Consider the following 17,421-nt stretch of genomic DNA (forward strand, 5'->3'; position numbering starts at 1 on the left):
CTAACCCTAGTTTGAAACCCTAATTTGAAACCCTAACCCTAGTTTGAAACCCTACTTTGAAACCCTAACCCGAGTTTGAAACCCTAGTTGGAAACCCTAACCCTAGTTTGAAACTCTAATTTGAAACCCTAACCCTAGTTGGAAACCCTAACCCTAGTTTGAAACCCTAATTTGAAACCCTAACCCTAGTTTGAAACCCTACTTTGAAACCCTAACCCTAGTTTGAAACCCTAACCCTAGTTTGAAACCCTAGTTGGAAACCCTAACCCTAGTTCGAAACCCTAATTTGAAACCCTAACCCTAGTTTGAAACCCTAATTTGAAACCCTAACCCTAGTTTGAAACCCTAACCCTAGTTTGAAACCCTACTTTGAAACCCTAACCTTACTTTGAAACCCTAACCCTTCTTTGAAACCCTAATTTGAAACCCGTACCCTACTTTGAAACCCTAACCCTACTTTGAAACCCTAACCCTACTTTGAAACCCTACTTTAAAACCCTAACCCTACTTTGAAACCCTAACCCTACTTTGAAACTCTACTTTAAAACCCTAACCTTACTTTGAAACCCTAACCCTTCTTTGAAACCCTAATTTGAAACCCTAACCCTACTTTGAAACCCTAACCCTACTTTGAAACTCTACTTTAAAACCCTAACCCTACTTTAAAACCCTAACCCTACTTTGAAACCCTAATTTGAAACCCTAACCCTACTTTGAAACCCTAACCCTACTTTGAAACCCTAACCCTACTTTGAAACCCTACTCTGAAACCCTAACCCTACTTTGAAACCCTAACCCTACTTTGAAACCCTAACCCTACTTTGAAACCCTAATTTGAAACCCTAACCCTACTTTGAAACCCTAACCCTACTTTGAAACCCTAACCCTACTTTGAAACCCTAATTTGAAACCCTAACCCTACTTTGAAACCCTAACCCTACTTTGAAACCCTAACCCTACTTTGAAACCCTACTTTAAAACCCTAACCCTGCTTTAAAACCCTAACCCTACTTTAAAACCCTAACCCTACTTTGAAACCCTAACCCTATTTTGAAACCCTACTTTAAAACCCTAACCCTACTTTGAAACCCTAACCCTACTTTGAAACCGTACTTTAAAACCCTAACCTTACTTTGAAACCCTAACCCTTCTTTGAAACCCTAACCCTACTTTGAAACCCTAACCCTACTTTGAAACCCTACTTTAAAACCCTAACCCTACTTTGAAACCCTAACCCTTCTTTGAAACCCTAATTTGAAACCCTAACCCTACTTTGAAACCCTAACCCTACTTTGAAACCCTACTTTAAAACCCTAACCCTACTTTAAAACCCTAACCCTACTTTGAAACCATAACCCTACTTTGAAACCCTAACCCTACTTTGAAACCCTACTCTGAAACCCTAACCCTACTTTGAAACCCTAACCCTACTTTGAAACCCTAATTTGAAACCCTAACCCTACTTTGAAACCCTAACCCTACTTTGAAACCCTACTTTGAAACCCTAACCCTACTTTGAAACCCTAATTTGAAACCCTAACCCTACTTTGAAACCCTAACCCTACTTTGAAACCCTACTTTAAAACCCTAACCTTACTTTGAAACCCTAACCCTTCTTTGAAACCCTAACCCTACTTTGAAACCCTAACCCTACTTTGAAACCCTACTTTAAAACCCTAACCCTACTTTGAAACCCTAACCCTTCTTTGAAACCCTACTTTAAAACCCTAACCCTACTTTAAAACCCTAACCCTACTTTGAAACCCTAACCCTACTTTGAAACCCTACTTTAAAACCCTAACCCTACTTTGAAACCCTAACCCTACTTTGAAACCCTACTTTAAAACCCTAACCTTACTTTGAAACCCTACTTTAAAACCCTAACCTTACTTTGAAACCCTAACCCTACCTTAAAACCCTAACCCTACTTTGAAACCCTAACCCTACTTTGAAACCCTAACCCTACTTTGAAACCCTACTTTGAAACCCTAACCCTACTTTGAAACCCTAACCCTACTTTGAAACCCTACTTTAAAACCCTAACCCTACTTTGAAACCCTACTTTGAAACCCTAGCCCTAGTTTGAAACCCTAACCCTAGTTTGAAACCCTACTTTGAAACCCTAACCCTAGTTTGAAACCCTAACCCTAGTTCGAAACCCCAATCTGAAACCCTAACCCTAGTTTGAAACCCTAATTTGAAACCCTAACCCTAGTTTGAAACCCTAACCCTAGTTTGAAACCCTACTTTGAAACCCTAACCCTAGTTTGAAACCCTAGTTGGAAACCCTAATCCTAGTTTGAAACCCTAATTTGAAACCCTAACCCTAGTTTGAAACCCTACTTTGAAACCCTAACCCTACTTTGAAAACCTAGCCCGAGTTTGAAACGCTACTTTGAAACCCTAACCCTAGTTTGAAACCCTACTTTGAAACCCTAACCCTAGTTTGGAACCCTAATTTGAAACCCTAACCCTAGTTTGGAACCCTAGTTGGAAACCCTAACCCTAGTTTGAAACCCTACTCTGAAACCCTAACCCTAGTTTGAAACCCTAATTTGAAACCCTAACCCTAGTTTGAAACCCTAATTTGAAACCCTAGCCCTAGTTGGAAACCCTAACCCTAGTTTGAAACCCTACTTTGAAACCCTAACCCTACTTTGAAACCCTAACCCTAGTTTGAAACCCTAGTTGGAAACCCTAACCCTAGTTTGAAACCCTACTTTGAAACCCTAACCCTAGTTCGAAACCCTAATTTGAAACCCTAACCCTAGTTTGAAACCCGAATTTGAAACCCTAACCCTAGTTTGAAACCCTAACCCTAGTTTGAAACCCTAGTGTGAAACCCTAACCCTAGTTCGAAACCCTAATTTGAAACCCTAACCCTAGTTTGAAACCCTACTTTGAAACCCTAACCCTAGTTTGAAACCCTAACCTCAGTTTGAAACCCTACTTTGAAACCCTAACCCTAGTTTGAAACCCTAATTGGAAACCCTAACCCTAGTTTGAAACCCTACTTTGAAACCCTAACCCTAGTTTGAAACCCTAGTTGGAAACCCTAACCCTAGTTTGAAACCCTAGTTGGAAACCCTAACCCTAGTTTGAAACCCTACTTTGAAACCCTACTTTAAAACCCTAATCCTACTTTAAAACCCTAACCCTACTTTGAAACCATAACCCTACTTTGAAACCCTTCTTTAAAACCCTAACCCTACTTTGAAACCATAGCCCTACTTTGGAACCCTAACCCTACTTTGAAACCCTACTTTAAAACCCTAACCCTACTTTGAAAACCTTACTTTGAAACCCTAACCCTACTTTGAAACCGAAACCCTAATTTGAAACTATAAACCTACTTTGAAACCCTAACCCTACTTTGAAACCCTACTTTGAAACCCTAACCCTACTTTAAAACCCTAACCCTACTTTAAAACCCTAACCCTACTTTGAAACCATAACCCTACTCTGAAACCCTAACCCTACTTTGAAACCCTACTTTGAAACTCTAACCCTACTTTGAAACCCTAACCCTACTTTGAAACCCTACTTTGAAACCCTAACCCTACTTTGAAACCCTACTTTAAAACCCTAACCCTACTTTGAAACCATAACCCTACTTTGAAACCCTAACCCTACTTTGAAACCCTACTTTAAAACCCTAACCCTACTTTTCCAGAAGCTCCCCTCCGCCCTCCCGCGTCTTCGGGGAGCGTTCAAGAGGCTCCGTTGACGGCTGGCTAACACGTTTCACGTTGTCCTCTCTTGTCTGTCGTCAGCATTCTACTCCAGCAAGTACGGCTACAAAATGTGCCTGCGCTTGTACCTGAACGGCGACGGCACGGGGCGGGGGACGCACCTGTCGCTCTTCTTCGTGGTCATGCGGGGGCGCTGCGACGCGTTGCTCAAGTGGCCCTTTAGCCAGAAGGTAGGACCAAGGAAAATTCGGGCAAGTCAATTTGTATAAGCTACAGGACAAACTGATTTGAGGGAAGGTTTATTGGCACTTCCAGCTGAAGTTGACCAGAAAAGCAAACGTAAAGCAAAGACATTCACACCAAATCGGTGCCATTTGATAGCCAATTTGAACCTATTTGACAACTCAAAATGTGTACCCATCTCGGGCAACATAATATGCTAGCTGCTAGCTTAATGCTAACGCATAATGCAAAACACCTTATACGGGCTAATAAAACTAGCATTGATGTCACGGTTGTTACCGTCAAACAAAGGTTATTTGGACACAAACGATCATTTCGCACAGCGTCCCATTTTTGCCACAGTAACTTGCTTGAAACTTGAGAGTGAAGACGTGAGACTAACTTCCGTAGTCGCAAATGTCGGGAAAGAACTGGGGGAAAAAAATAAATAAATAAGCGAGGCAACTCGAGCGGCCATGTCGTTCAGGTGACGCTGATGCTGCTGGACCAGAACAACCGCGAGCACATCATCGACGCCTTCCGTCCGGACGTCACGTCCACGTCCTTCCAGCGGCCCACGGGCGAGATGAACATCGCCAGCGGCTGCCCGCTCTTCTGCCCGCTGGCGAAGCTGGCCGGGAAGAGTCCGTACCTGCGCGACGACACCATCTTCATCAAGGCCATCGTGGACCTGACGGGCTTGTGAGGTGAAGACTGTGGAAGTTGCCACCCCAAAAATAAAGAAAATTTCAAATTGACCATTGATTAGCATACACACAGCTAATCGACTAAGCTGTTATATGATGCTTGACTAACTTGTATTACACATTCATAACACATCTCATGAGAGCCAATACATGAGCTGTATTAAATCATAAACACATTGTAAAATATAACCCATACTTGCATACATCCAAAACATTATTATTATTGTAGCTGTTTTTTGTAGATCAAATCCAGCGGGGAAAAGATTTCAAAAGATAAAGTCTATATTTTACAATTTGTATAAGTATACATAATGTATGTGTACTCTATGTTTGTATTATTTCTAGATAATCGAAGTAAATACAGAAGAGAATTTTGGGGATTTATGGAAACAGAATACCTAAAATTTGAATTTGTATGTGAAATATTAAAACATATTCTATGATCATACATGTACTGATATAAAAATGCACCCATATATGATCATTATTGCATATGTGGCTCTTTTATTGGCTCTTATTAGATACTTAAAAACTTATATTACTCGTATAAAGTAATAATGTTGTGCATTTAGTCAAAAATATATTTTACTCAGAATATTTGTGTTGTGTTTCAAATCATTAAAGAGAATGCACCCTATTTTTTCAGTAGGACAGGTATTGTTATTTCATCTGTTATCCTTTTCACTGCTTGTTAGGAGTCTGCAAGTGGAAAACATTTTGTATTCATGTCACAGATATACAGTAAAAGGAAATCTGAACAGTTGTCAACTCGTTTCTGGGTCATTAAAAGCCACACAATGAATCATTACAAAATTGAGTACTGCGCATGTGTCACAAAACCTCAGAGAGACGGTTGTAAAAATCCCAAAAGAGTACTAGGAAACATCCTGCATCATATTTTTTCATACATTTATACAAAACATATGTATTGTAAGGCGTTTTTGTTATAAAAAAAAAAGACGACCGTGTATAGTGAGGAGGGTTTTTTTTAAAAACGACCGCGTACAGTAAGGCTTTTTTGTGAAAAAAAAAAAATGACTATGTATACATAGTAAGGCTTTTTTTTGTGAAAAAAAAAAAGACCTGAAAAAGTAATGGCTAAATCCTTTGTCTCTTTTCCCGCCGAAAGTCCCCAAGAAAAAATGTACCTCTTGGCTCGTGGTGCCACAAAGTGTCCTTAAAATGCACCCCCCTAAATTGTATTACCTTGGGAATGGTCAGTTTACACCAGGCAAGTCCCAAGAATGCTTGTCCAGATGTCCACTTCCTGAGGGCATCCTGCCCTCCCCCTAAAGAGCCAGTGACCTGCTGACCGCTTGGTCTACACGAGCGGCCACTTCTCACTTAAGATAGGCGTGAATGAAGTATTAACTGCGCTAGTCTATGTTAAAATATACCTCAGAATAATACAAGCTACATGTGAACAAAGTCCAACACAAAAAGAAAAACCTATGTTAAACATTTAGTGCAATTAGTACTTTTTGGGTTGTATGCTTTTATACACTAATAAAGTGTATATTGAGCAATCAGCACTAACACAGAGAAGTCGTTCATAAACACAAACGCGGAAGCAGAAACTGTAGCAGCAATAGGTCGATTGGAGTCCTGAGATAAAGTGCAAATGCAAGTCCAGGTCCAAAGAGACTTACACGATCACTATAAATTGTAATAATTAAATCGCCAATAGCAGAGGTTCTCTTTTGGGTTTTTTTTTTTTTTTTTGGGGGGGGGGGGTTGATTTATTTAGAACATGTAAAAATTAAACAAAACAAGACAAAATAAATGTAATTCGCCTGTGAAGACAAAAAAATTACACGCAAATATACCACAGAAACAAAGCATCAACGAAAGCAACACGAGAAAGTTACACAGTAGTAAGCAGTCACTATAAATGAAATATAATACATTAAATATACATCTTCGAAATGGGAGAAAGACGAATTATGAACTTAATCTAGTCCTACCGCTTTAATCTCCCTTACATCATCAATATATCAGTCATTTGTCAATACACTACAGTAGTTCTGTATCACATATTACACGTGCACTACCCGGTTATTTCTCGCTATATATAATAATACTGTAGTACAGTTTTAAATTCAAAAGGTCACCTCATTCCCATCTCGTGTTCTGACACATTTGACTGACATACGAACAAGACTCAGAAGTATAAAAATGTATTGTATTACCAGTTGTATTGTAGGAAGTGTGACCAAACCGAAATAGCTCCACAATATTAACGTGTTTTTTAAAGAATTTTAATATTTATTCCTAGATATATTGCACTTAATGTTTTAAAAACAACTTAAAATGAAATTCTGAAGCATTTTCCAAATGAATCAAAACATGTACTTAGAATTATATACACGCATTACGCACAAACAGACAATACTGTGTATAAGACGAACAAGCATATATTCTTCCTCCTTTGCGAAAACGACTGCCAGTGAATAAATTGTGAAACTCTAAATTATATTGCCCCCTGGTGGCCATCAAGGCACAAACACCAGAAGGAGCCCAATATTCACTCCATTCATTGATTTGAGGAAAAAAAAAAACCTTAACATCTTTTCTATGTTTTTATAAAGTACATCATAATGCTATTTTCTTATTAAAAAAAACAGAAATATGTTGAGTGAGTGAATTCAACTTGCATCTCAAGGCACTGCTGTAATTTTCAATATGAATATGAAATAGATTAATAAATTAAGATTTTGAGTGTTTTCAAAAAGTGAAGCATTTTTTAACTTTATAAATTAAGACAATATAAATACGTTCAAAATTACTGTATATTTTAAATGAAATCATTACAGGAACCCAGTGTGCAGTTCAAGACATACAATATTTATTTTGGGATATGTCAATATGGGTGGAAAAAAAAAACACCTCATAGTCCTACAAGGATTATAAAGGGAAAAAAAATATCACACATTCAATCAAGGGATGGAAACTTTTTTTAAAACACAAAAAGGAGAATCTTTCAACCAAAGTAAAGGGTTACACTTTTGCTATCCATTCACCGGACAGACCATTAGGTACACCTGTACAATCTGACAAACAGCAGTGCTGAATGGCACTATGAGCAATTGACTGCGTTCCTAATATTTTGGCTACACGTGCGGCAAAATGGCAGAGGTGTGCCTAATAGTATGTCCTGCGATTATTTCTACAGGGAAACTGTAGACTTAATCTGTGCACTTACTGTATATTTTTATATTCAATATAGAATACATATTAGCCTGCTGTATTCTATATTGAAGCACATCCGTTAATAAAAATGTGACATCCAGGGTCCATTTTGTAACTGCCTCTGAGGGGACATGCTAAACTACCCGCCTACCCCCGAAAACCAAAAAATTGTTCATTATATATTGTGTGTGGGTTAAAAGAGACTCCAAAAGGATTCCTCTGAGGTTTCATGTCATTAGCTGGTTCTGCACCATTTTTCGCCACGCTATTTTTTTTTTAAGTTGAGTCCACAAAAAGGTGTGGTGACTTAAAAAAAAAAAAAAAAAAAAACATTTTATGGTATTTTTTTTCTTGTTAAAAATGTCTCCAGATGGCAGAGACCCAAAACATGACACAGGATTTTTTTATTTTTTTTAAGTTATGTAATATCTATTTCAGGGTGAGAATTTAGTATTTTGGGCCACAAAGTATTTTGTGATCACAAAATATTTTTCGGCACTTTAGAACAATTTCATGGCTACAAATGAGTCTTTTGTGCACGCTATGTATTTTATGGCTTCAAATTAGGTTGTTTTTTTTGTGCACATTATATCAATATTGTGGCAATTCTTTTTTTATTTTATGATCACAAACTATTAATTTTGAGGTTAGGTTACATTTTCATCCACAAACGTGTATTTTGTGCACACGTCATACCTTGTTCATGGCCACAAATTAGTGTTTGTATGCGCGTTAACTCATTCACTGCCAGACATTTTCAGACCCTGTCTTACCCCAACGTTTGAAAAAAAATTGAAAAGAAATTACATTTTTTCCTCTATGTCATGTCTGGGGCTCTCTGTAGGGAAGCAAATGTTATAAAAAGAACATCCTAAAAGAAATGTCCTTGTTTTCCTGTTCAAAATGTCTTGTGACTGTTTTTCACAGCACAGCTGTCAACAGTTTACATGTAGTGCTTACGAAGCGGCACCCCCTGGTGACGAGGCGGCGTCCCTCAAGGCTTGCCGTTGAGCCCCCTGCTGCGGTTGAGCCAGGTGGCCAGGAGGCTGGCGCGGTGACGCGTTCGGGCGGGCCGGCGGGCGGCGTCCCGCGCCAGGCGCACGGCTCGGGGTGAGCGCCACACCTTGATGGTGGCGTCGTCGCTGGCAGACAAAAGCAGCTCCTGGTCGGCGGGGCTGAAGGCCACCGAGTTGACCACGTCGTCGTGGGCTAGCCACGCCAGGCATATGTTGTAGTGGCGGTCCCAGATGTAGCCGTGCTTGTCCTTGGCGCCGCTGCCGAGAGTTGGGCGCTCACTTTAGTTTGCCGTCAATTCAACTGGACTTTTTACACCGAGGCTCTTGCAAAATTTTTCAGTCCGAGGGAGACATTTTTCCCCTTTCATAATCCTTATGAAAGAATTTTTTATTTTTTTTTTTAACGAGGAAAAAATGAGCAATTTCGACAATTAAGTTGGACTCCTCACAAGAACAAATCAATTTTTCTTGGGTAAAAGTAAAAATGAACAAGGTAGGCAAGTTAATTTAAAATACAAAAAACAACTTTGTTGTCTATATCCTCAAAAATAATCATTTGTTTTATTTGTTAAAAGAAAACCAGCGGTACATTAAAAATAACGTAACATAAAAGTGACGTATATTCTTATTTTCTATTTGAGGCTGATTAGAATGTATGTAAAGTTATAGCTATCGCATTTATTGGAATCGATTATTCTAACGATTATTGACTCGATTAAAATCGGCCCAAAATTGATTTTGCATTACTAACCAACCAAATGTGCATGTGAGGTAATTATCGTTGACCACTTGGGGTCGCCATCCTCACGCTTCAATACAATACAATTTTATTTATATAGCGCATTTCATAACACTATGTAATACTTGTGACTTTTGAGTGTGTGGAGCTTTAAGACGTGACACTTGGCCTGGTGAGTGACGTGGGCGGCAGTGAGTAAAAGTAGAATTGGCTGCTTTGAGCGACGGGCGAACCTGTTAGCTTCCAGACAGATTTTGCTTCAACTTTTTCCTTGTAATCGAAGTATTTCAGTATTTAATTAATCATTTTAGCTCAAGTGTGTGTGTGTTTAAAGTAGCGAGCGAGGCCCACCTGGCGACAAAGTCTCTGCTGACGTCCAGAAAGATGAAGAAACACTCGTCGTGAGGCGCGAAGGCTCGGTGGGCGCGGAGACTACGCCGCTCCTCCCTCAGGCTCTTCAGGTCGATTACGTGAAGGTCGATCTCCTCGGCGATGGGGGGCGGGCACATGGGGTCGGAGATGATGCAGCCCGCGGGCCACGCCCGGCTGTTCACGTACAGGTACCTGGACGGGCCCACGCGCAAACACACACAGGTTGACCTACAACTGATTGGTCAACACGCAACTGGCATGTATCAGGTACAGGCACATGATTGGTGGACGTGCCCAGGCCAAATCCACATTCCATACTAAAGATTGCTTTGGTGCCATCTGGTGGCATATTTGTGCCAAGCACCTGTGCTGAACTGAGGGGGAAAAAGCTTCATTTAGTCAGGCCACATAGTTTTGGCTAATAGGAAAAAAAAAGTGCTTTGTGACATCTATACGCAACTAGACATTTGCACTTTCTGTAGAAATTCCGTCTGAATGCGGAATTAAAAAGCACGTGGACTCGTAATGAACGATACGGATTGGCATTAAATGATGCGGAATGGGAAAGAATGGGGAATTTTTGTGTGGGATGTGGACATTTGGCATGAAAATCATTAGCAGGGAGAATGAAATATGCTGAAGGTTTTGAATTTCAAAATGGGAACGATGACGTGATTCATGTTGTGTTGAACGTGTCAATGGGAAAGAATATGGAATTTTTTTGTGGGATTTTTAGGGGTGAAAATATTCCATTTTTGGTCAATGTGAATCTTTGGCAAGCCGTAGATTGTCCCGAGCTGAACATTTTGAATTTCAAATGAGAACGATATGAATGTGTTGTTATGTTGAACGTCGCATCGGCAATGAATGGGGAATTGGAGTGAAAGCGGAATTCTTGGCATGAGGGAAAACGATATAGCCTGCAGGGCGTGAATTTTTGGAATACGTTGAAATTGGGATTGACGCGAATCGTCCGAACGATGGCTGCGTGTCAAAATAACGGGCGGAAGGAAAATAAGAATAACGCGCGTGCTTTCTGCCTTCACACAATTACGGACCTTTTTGAGTGGCCATCAATTACTCGCAGTGCTCGGGTCCTCTCCCGACAATGTTCGGATGTGCCTGTTGTGTCTGGCGACGGGTGAGGTCAAACACGATTGACTGACCGATTGTCCGGAGAGAGACCCATCCCGATGATGTGCCCGTGGATATCGATGACGTGGTCCAGCGAGTCGAAGAACTCGTAGGAGTTGCGTTCTTCCCCGAGAACGGGTCCGCAGGTGGTCATCTGGTCCGGCTTGATCCTCTTAATGCCTGGACACGACGCCACAACGCAAGAGCTAAGATGGCCGCCCGCCGGCGACGCGTCGGACGGCGGTGCGACGGACGCGCTCACCTATCTGGTGAGGCGAGTACGTAAGGCTGCCGGTGGTAAACAGTAAGTACGTCTTGTCCTCGCCGTCGCCGGACTCCGGGGTCCCCATTAGGTTGGAGTCGGGGGCTTTGGTGTGGACCCGCCCCATCATCTGAGCCACCTGTCTCTCGAGGGCTACCTGGCTAGGGTCCAGGTTCTTACAAGTCTAGTGGGGAGAACGCAAACATGGCAGCCAATCCGAACTGTGAACCGTGCGCGTACTTGACTTTGCCTTTGTGGAGAAATAGGCAGATGCAAGGGCTGCTCAATTATGAAAAAAAAATATGAATCACAAACGATCATTCTTTTTTTTTTTTTTTTTCCCGTACAAAACAAGAAAATGTTTAAATGTAAAAACTAGAAAGACAAACAAATTTCCTTGAAACACAATAATGACATAAATTCCTTTTGGACCAAACAAAATGGATAACGTTACAAAAAAATGTAAAAGGTATAAACTCAAGTATAATTTCCTTGTGTAAACAAACTGTGAGTTGGATATAATGCATATTAATCATCGTTTTTCAACGATTATGCCAACTTTGTAATCGTGGCGTGCAGAGCTGGGCAGTCCGTCCCTGGGCTGGACCGGTCGGATGCATTTTTGGGGCGGAGGGGTGACAATTTTTTTTTTTTAAATGGCTGGACTAATCATGACCGGAAGTGGATTTTAGTCCGGCCCACTAATCGGCGCTCATGCGTGTGACGTGCTCGCGAGGCGGCCAAATTTCATCTCGGCCTACTCGGTGAAAGGCTTCTTCTTCGGCTTCTTTCAAAACAAATTGTGTCCGGGAGGAAAATCAAGCTGCGCGCGGCACTCAAGTATGACACTGGCACATCACAGCTGGGTTGTTGCATCTTTCACAACTTAATAACTTGGAGAAGGGGGGGTCGTAGGTCGGAACGGGGCGGGGGGCGACAATGTTTACGAATATGGCCGGGGGGTCGCGGCCGGACGGGCAAAAAAGGGTCAAGTGCCCAGCTCCGGTGGCGTGTAATAACCGTAATTGTAAGTGAATTTCGATTAATCGCACAGCCCTAGCAGACACTTCTTCGGAAGTGGTCATCGATTCCCCTCGCATGACAGTTTTTGATAAATACTTTGCTTACTTCCCACCACTGCATGCGGCTCACCTGCTTCAAGCGCTCCAGGCTCGAGACGGCGGCTTGAGAAGGCGGGAAGGCGGCGGGCGTGCCGCGGCACCTGCCGTCTCTCGGGCTCGCGTCGTCCCCGCCGTCGCCGTCGTCCTCGTCGTCCTCGTCGTCTTTCCCCTCGCTGCCGGACGTTCCCAAGTCGAAGAGCAGCGGCGGCCGCGGCTGCTGGCCGTTCTGCCGGCGGGCCTGACACTGGGCGTCGTAGTCCAGCAGCAGGTCGGGGTTGTCGTGACGCCGGCAGTGGGCCACCATGACGGTGCGGATGGTGCTGGCGTTGATGTTCTGGATCTTGAAAAGGCGCTTCACCACGTTGACGTTCTCAGACTCGATATCCTGCTCAAGGCGAGGGACAAGGGAATTGTCCGTAAAGTACAGCGGGGCCTCAAAATGGTGGTGAAACAATTGGGAATCCAACCAAATTTATTTATTTATTTTTTAAAGTATATGAATTTATTCTCATTAACTTCTGATTTTATTCTCGATAAATTGAATACAATTTTGACTGAATGCTCTTTGAATGAAAAGTAGAGTTTGCAAGTCTTAAAAAAAAAACTAACACTTTTTGTTATATACGTTAAAATTGTCTTGTGATATTATCACAGTTTTCTTGGGCGGATTATTGAGCTCCAGCTAGCAACAAAAGTAAAAAAAATATAAATAAAAAAAAGAATTAGACAACCTTCGCGACAAATGAAGGGTTCATCTATTTAATGGTAATTTTCCATGCGGAGGCCGCCAACGTTGTTATTCTCAGTAGGTCGTCAGGTAAGGTGGCCACCTCTTGTCTATTTTTAATTGTAAAAATACCAACATCAAACCGGTAACATATCATGTTTGGCAACTTTCCAACATGAATAAGCCATACTAACTTCGTCAACTCTCTATGTTTTTAAATTGCAAAAAAATCAATTATGACTTAAAAAAAACGATGAACGTGATGATCCAACAAGTGTTATCTTTGTTTTTTTTTATTCTGGGAGTATTTCTTAAGGGCAATACATTCAAATGAGAACACCACTTGAACTTTCAGTCATTTGAGTACGATACCTCACCTGGAAGGCTTTATTGAGCCACAGCACGGAACAGGAGGTCATGTTGCCGATCCAGTGCAGGTTGCCTGAGATCAGGTGCGTCTCATTGAGCCAGCAGCCGAACACGTCGTACGGCTTGTTTCTCACCCGCGACAGCAGAGTGTAGTTTTCTGCGGGAAAGCGGGTTAGCGGGGCTCTTGGACCGGCATTCAATCGAAATCGGCCAAAAGCCATCCAGCTGGGCCGTCGTTGGCGCCGCACGTACCGAGACTGAGGACGGCGATCTCCCCCGAGGAGTGGTGCGGGCCCAGGTAGACGCCGGACACCAGCAGCAGGCTGTCGTCGGCGTTGAACTGCGAGAATTGCGTGTAGCCCCAGTTGAACTGGCGCATGCTGGAGCTGTGCACCAGGGCGATGTTGCCATCGTGGCGCTCCGTGTCCCAAAGCTTGGGGGAAGCAAAGCTGGTTACACACAATATCTATCTATTAATATCTATATCTAATAGGGATGTCACGATATCCAAATGTCACGGGAGCATAATATCACGATATGATCCTCACGATGCGATGATTATCACGGTATTGTGGGGAGCTTGGCGATACATAAAAAGCTCGCGATACTGTACTTAAAGCTCACGATATTGTTAAAAAAAAAAAAAAATTACAAAATGAGCTCGTATTTTGTACATAACAGCATTCACAAGAAATAGGCTTGGTCAGTCATGCATCAAATTAAACTGCACTAATAAACTAACCACCAGAGGGTGCTGGAACTGCACAAATGGAAAACAACTTGGCCTTTTAAACAGATTTGCTGCTATTAATATCGTGACATGACGACAACGGCAATTTTATTTTGACATCTCTACTATCTAACTATAATTAAGTTGTTTTATTATTCCATTTTTGTTGACGTTTTTTTTTTTATGCACAGCAGTCGTGTGTGGAGATGAACTGTACGTGCTCGTATTGGTTATTCTTAAAGAAGGCCCCAAATAAAAACGCATGTGAAAGGCATCCTTGAAAGGCTTTACAGTGGCTCCCAGTCAGCGGCAAAATAGATTTTCAAATTCTGCTCCTGTTCGATAAGTCACACAATTGTTTGGGGGAAAGAGTAACTTTAGAAATGGACTTTTCTTTCTTTCTTTGCTTTTAAATGTTTTTAAAGTCCGGGGACAGGTGTTATTAAAGTCTTCTGTTAAAGTGTTTAAATGTTGCCAATGTACATTCTTTTAGTAATTTTGGTAAACTACTTTTGTTTTCTCTCCTTTGCTTGTGAATGTCGTTAGCTGTTGTGTTTACGCATTTTTTTTTAGGTGTTGTGTCTTTGCTCGTGTGAAGCACATTGTTACCTTGTGTATGAAATACGCTATATAAATAAAGCTGCCTTGCCTTGAAAATAATCGCATATTAAATCACAATATTATATTATAATATTAATAATACATATAATATTGAGGGGAAAACAAATCCAATTACGAGTATTTTTCCAAATCGTTGATCCGTAATAATCAACAGTTCTTTATTAGTATTATTTTTTTACTCATGGACAACTGCTAAAATTGTTTGAAAAAAAAAAAAGAGAGACAAGCGGCAATCCAAGAAAGTTGTGCCGTGGATTACCTTGACAGTGCAGTCTTTGGAGCACGAGGAGAAGCGGTGGCCCCGGTGAGAGAAGGCCAAATGAAGCACCTGGTCTCTGTGCTCCCTCAGCGTTTGAACCTCGACACACGGGATACAGTCAAAGAGGCGCTTGAACTCCCTGTACCATGACACGGCCGCTGCACGCACACAGTTGAGAGTCACTCCACGTAGGAAGAAGAAAAGGTGTTGTGGAATCCTGTCGGAGCCCCACCTGGGTGTCGGGGTACGGCGCGGGGGATGCGATAGTAGGAGTAGAAGAGCTCCCTCCATAAGAACTCGTCTCTGGATATGGCCAGCCACTGGCGGCAGGTGAGGCCCGCTGTCAGCACGGCGTCGTGGGGCAGACGCAGGAAGATCTCCAACACCAGAATGTCTGGCAGAAATGGGCCACACTCCATCCTAACATCCTGGAGTCATTGCAGCACATTGAGTTCACTTCAGTTGCATTCCACTTTTGAGTCAATGCTCATTCTGTACGGTTCTATGCTGGGCCAAAAGGGAATGTTTAAACGTAATTATCTTTGTCTTATGGTGTAGTGTGGAAACGTGATGTTTTAAAAAGCGACAAAAATCAGGCAAATAAAAAAGATATAATTCAATAATTTTCAATACTTTGGATTGGTCAATAATTCGCAATAAATAAATAACAATAATAATAATAATAATAATAGCACACACACGTACAGACTGACCAACAGAATAGAAAACATTTAAGATTAGCGACATTTTGACATAGAGATTTCAGTCCAACAGCAGCAATATCTCATTAAAATATGTTGTTATCACAGCTCTCTGTTTAATTTTTGTTGTCTTATAGTTTGAGGTGTCACAAAAGCAAAGAAATATCTGCATCAAAGTAACTGTTTTGCTGTTTGCTTTCACTATAATCTTGTTTTCTTGTCAGGGACCATTGATTACTAAAAAAAAAAAAGGTGAAAGACGGCAGTCGCTCTTTTGTTATACTTATGGTTCTTGAAAGATGTACGAAATGCTCAAGAATGCTTGACAAGATAGGGAACTGCTTTAAAAATAGCTGTCTGTGAATTGAGCCAAACACGGCTTAATCTTATAAATGTGCTTGTAAAATTTAAAATGGAAGATTTCAAGACGGTATAAGTGTTTCAATTCAAAGTTTCGAGCATGGGTTACAGTTTTAAACAAGGGTTAAGGTTTCAAGGTGAAAGTGGTGGTGGGCCCCTTCTTTCCTCGCTTCCTTCCATAAATCTTACCTTCCTTGCATACATCCTTGTTTCCTTCCTTCCATCAAGCCATCCTTCGTTACTTCCCGTCCGTATTTTCCTCCTTCCGAGCCATATTCTCAACCACCTCCCTTACTAACTACATATCATCCTTCAAACATTCCTTCATCCGTCTACCTTTAAAACCAACTGTTTCCCTTCCTCGCTATATCTTCCAGTCCTTCCTTCCTACAATCACTCCTTTCTTTCAGTCCTTGTATAACACTATTTTTTTTTTTATAGGAGTCACACTCATTAAAATTTCAGATTTGTCTAACCACTGCATTTTTCTACATGAACTAAGGGCTTGAAAACGGTTCCTTGTCAGAACTAAATTATGCAGTAAACGGCAAAACGAGAGTACTCTTCCTCGCTAAACCAAGCCATCCATTGGGGATGACCTAAAATGGTAAATGTTCATGACTGAGGCTCGAAAACCCGTGACAAGTCGCTGTTTCCCTCACAATAAACCCCTCGGCCTCGAAACGGCTGTGCAATGACACCCGAGCTAAATGTTAAGTGCAAGTTTGCCTCCATGAGCGTGTTGAATCGAAAGCATGCTATTCCAATAACACCGACGTGACGCTAGCGAACTTGTCGCTAACCCTTCTAGCCGCCTAGCTAGTTGGCCGCTAGCTGACGTTTCGTGCTCAACTCCGAGCTGCAGGAATTTCCTTTTGATAACCACGCACAGCGTTCATAAAACCTCGCTTGCGTTCGGTGAATTGTGGAGCTACCCCACCCGGTGACAATATTCGTGAACAAACTCACCTGCTGCGTCAAAGTATGCTTGGTGGTGGGCAGGCGGCAGGTAGGTAGCCGCTTGGAAAATGACAACAGATCATAATAACAGAGGAACCACAAGGCCGTACTAGTCGAACACCGAACACATCGTCACACTACGAACTTAAGGCCCGACTAATGCATTTGAGATAGATGGATGGATGGATGGATGGATAGATAGATAGATAGATAGATAGATAGATAGATAGATAGATAGAT

The 17,421-nt window shown here is 41.6% G+C and overlaps 2 protein-coding genes across 3 annotated transcripts in view; one reads left to right on the forward strand and one right to left on the reverse strand.

Moving 5' to 3' along the window:
• traf2b (Tnf receptor-associated factor 2b) overlaps nucleotides 1-5,384 on the forward strand; it is a 33,303-nt gene extending 27,919 nt beyond the window's left edge. For both annotated transcript variants that reach the window (XM_086054148.1, XM_086054149.1), the window contains exons 10-11: nucleotides 3,774-3,922; nucleotides 4,402-5,384. In XM_086054148.1, coding sequence (XP_085910274.1) covers nucleotides 3,774-3,922; nucleotides 4,402-4,620 — 368 coding nt within the window. In that variant the 3' untranslated portion in view covers nucleotides 4,621-5,384. The remainder of the gene's footprint in view (nucleotides 1-3,773; nucleotides 3,923-4,401) is intronic.
• A 2,060-nt stretch (nucleotides 5,385-7,444) lies between these two features.
• On the reverse strand, nucleotides 7,445-17,336 carry fbxw5 (F-box and WD repeat domain containing 5). The gene is made up of 10 exons (XM_086054138.1): nucleotides 17,191-17,336; nucleotides 15,393-15,588; nucleotides 15,161-15,318; nucleotides 13,803-13,983; nucleotides 13,559-13,707; nucleotides 12,486-12,839; nucleotides 11,334-11,517; nucleotides 11,104-11,251; nucleotides 9,917-10,129; nucleotides 7,445-9,084 (listed from the first exon to the last, which is right to left on the reverse strand). The coding sequence occupies exons 2-10, from the start codon at nucleotides 15,577-15,579 to the stop codon at nucleotides 8,805-8,807; spliced, it is 1,854 nt and encodes a 617-aa protein (XP_085910264.1). The 5' UTR covers nucleotides 15,580-15,588; nucleotides 17,191-17,336; the 3' UTR covers nucleotides 7,445-8,804.
• Nucleotides 17,337-17,421: the final 85 nt, after the last annotated feature.

Source organism: Filicampus tigris, chromosome 15 (assembly GCF_054856515.1).
Source record: "Filicampus tigris isolate MCC_2025a chromosome 15, RoL_Ftig_1.0, whole genome shotgun sequence".
NCBI classification, from domain to species: Eukaryota; Metazoa; Chordata; class Actinopteri; order Syngnathiformes; family Syngnathidae; genus Filicampus; species Filicampus tigris.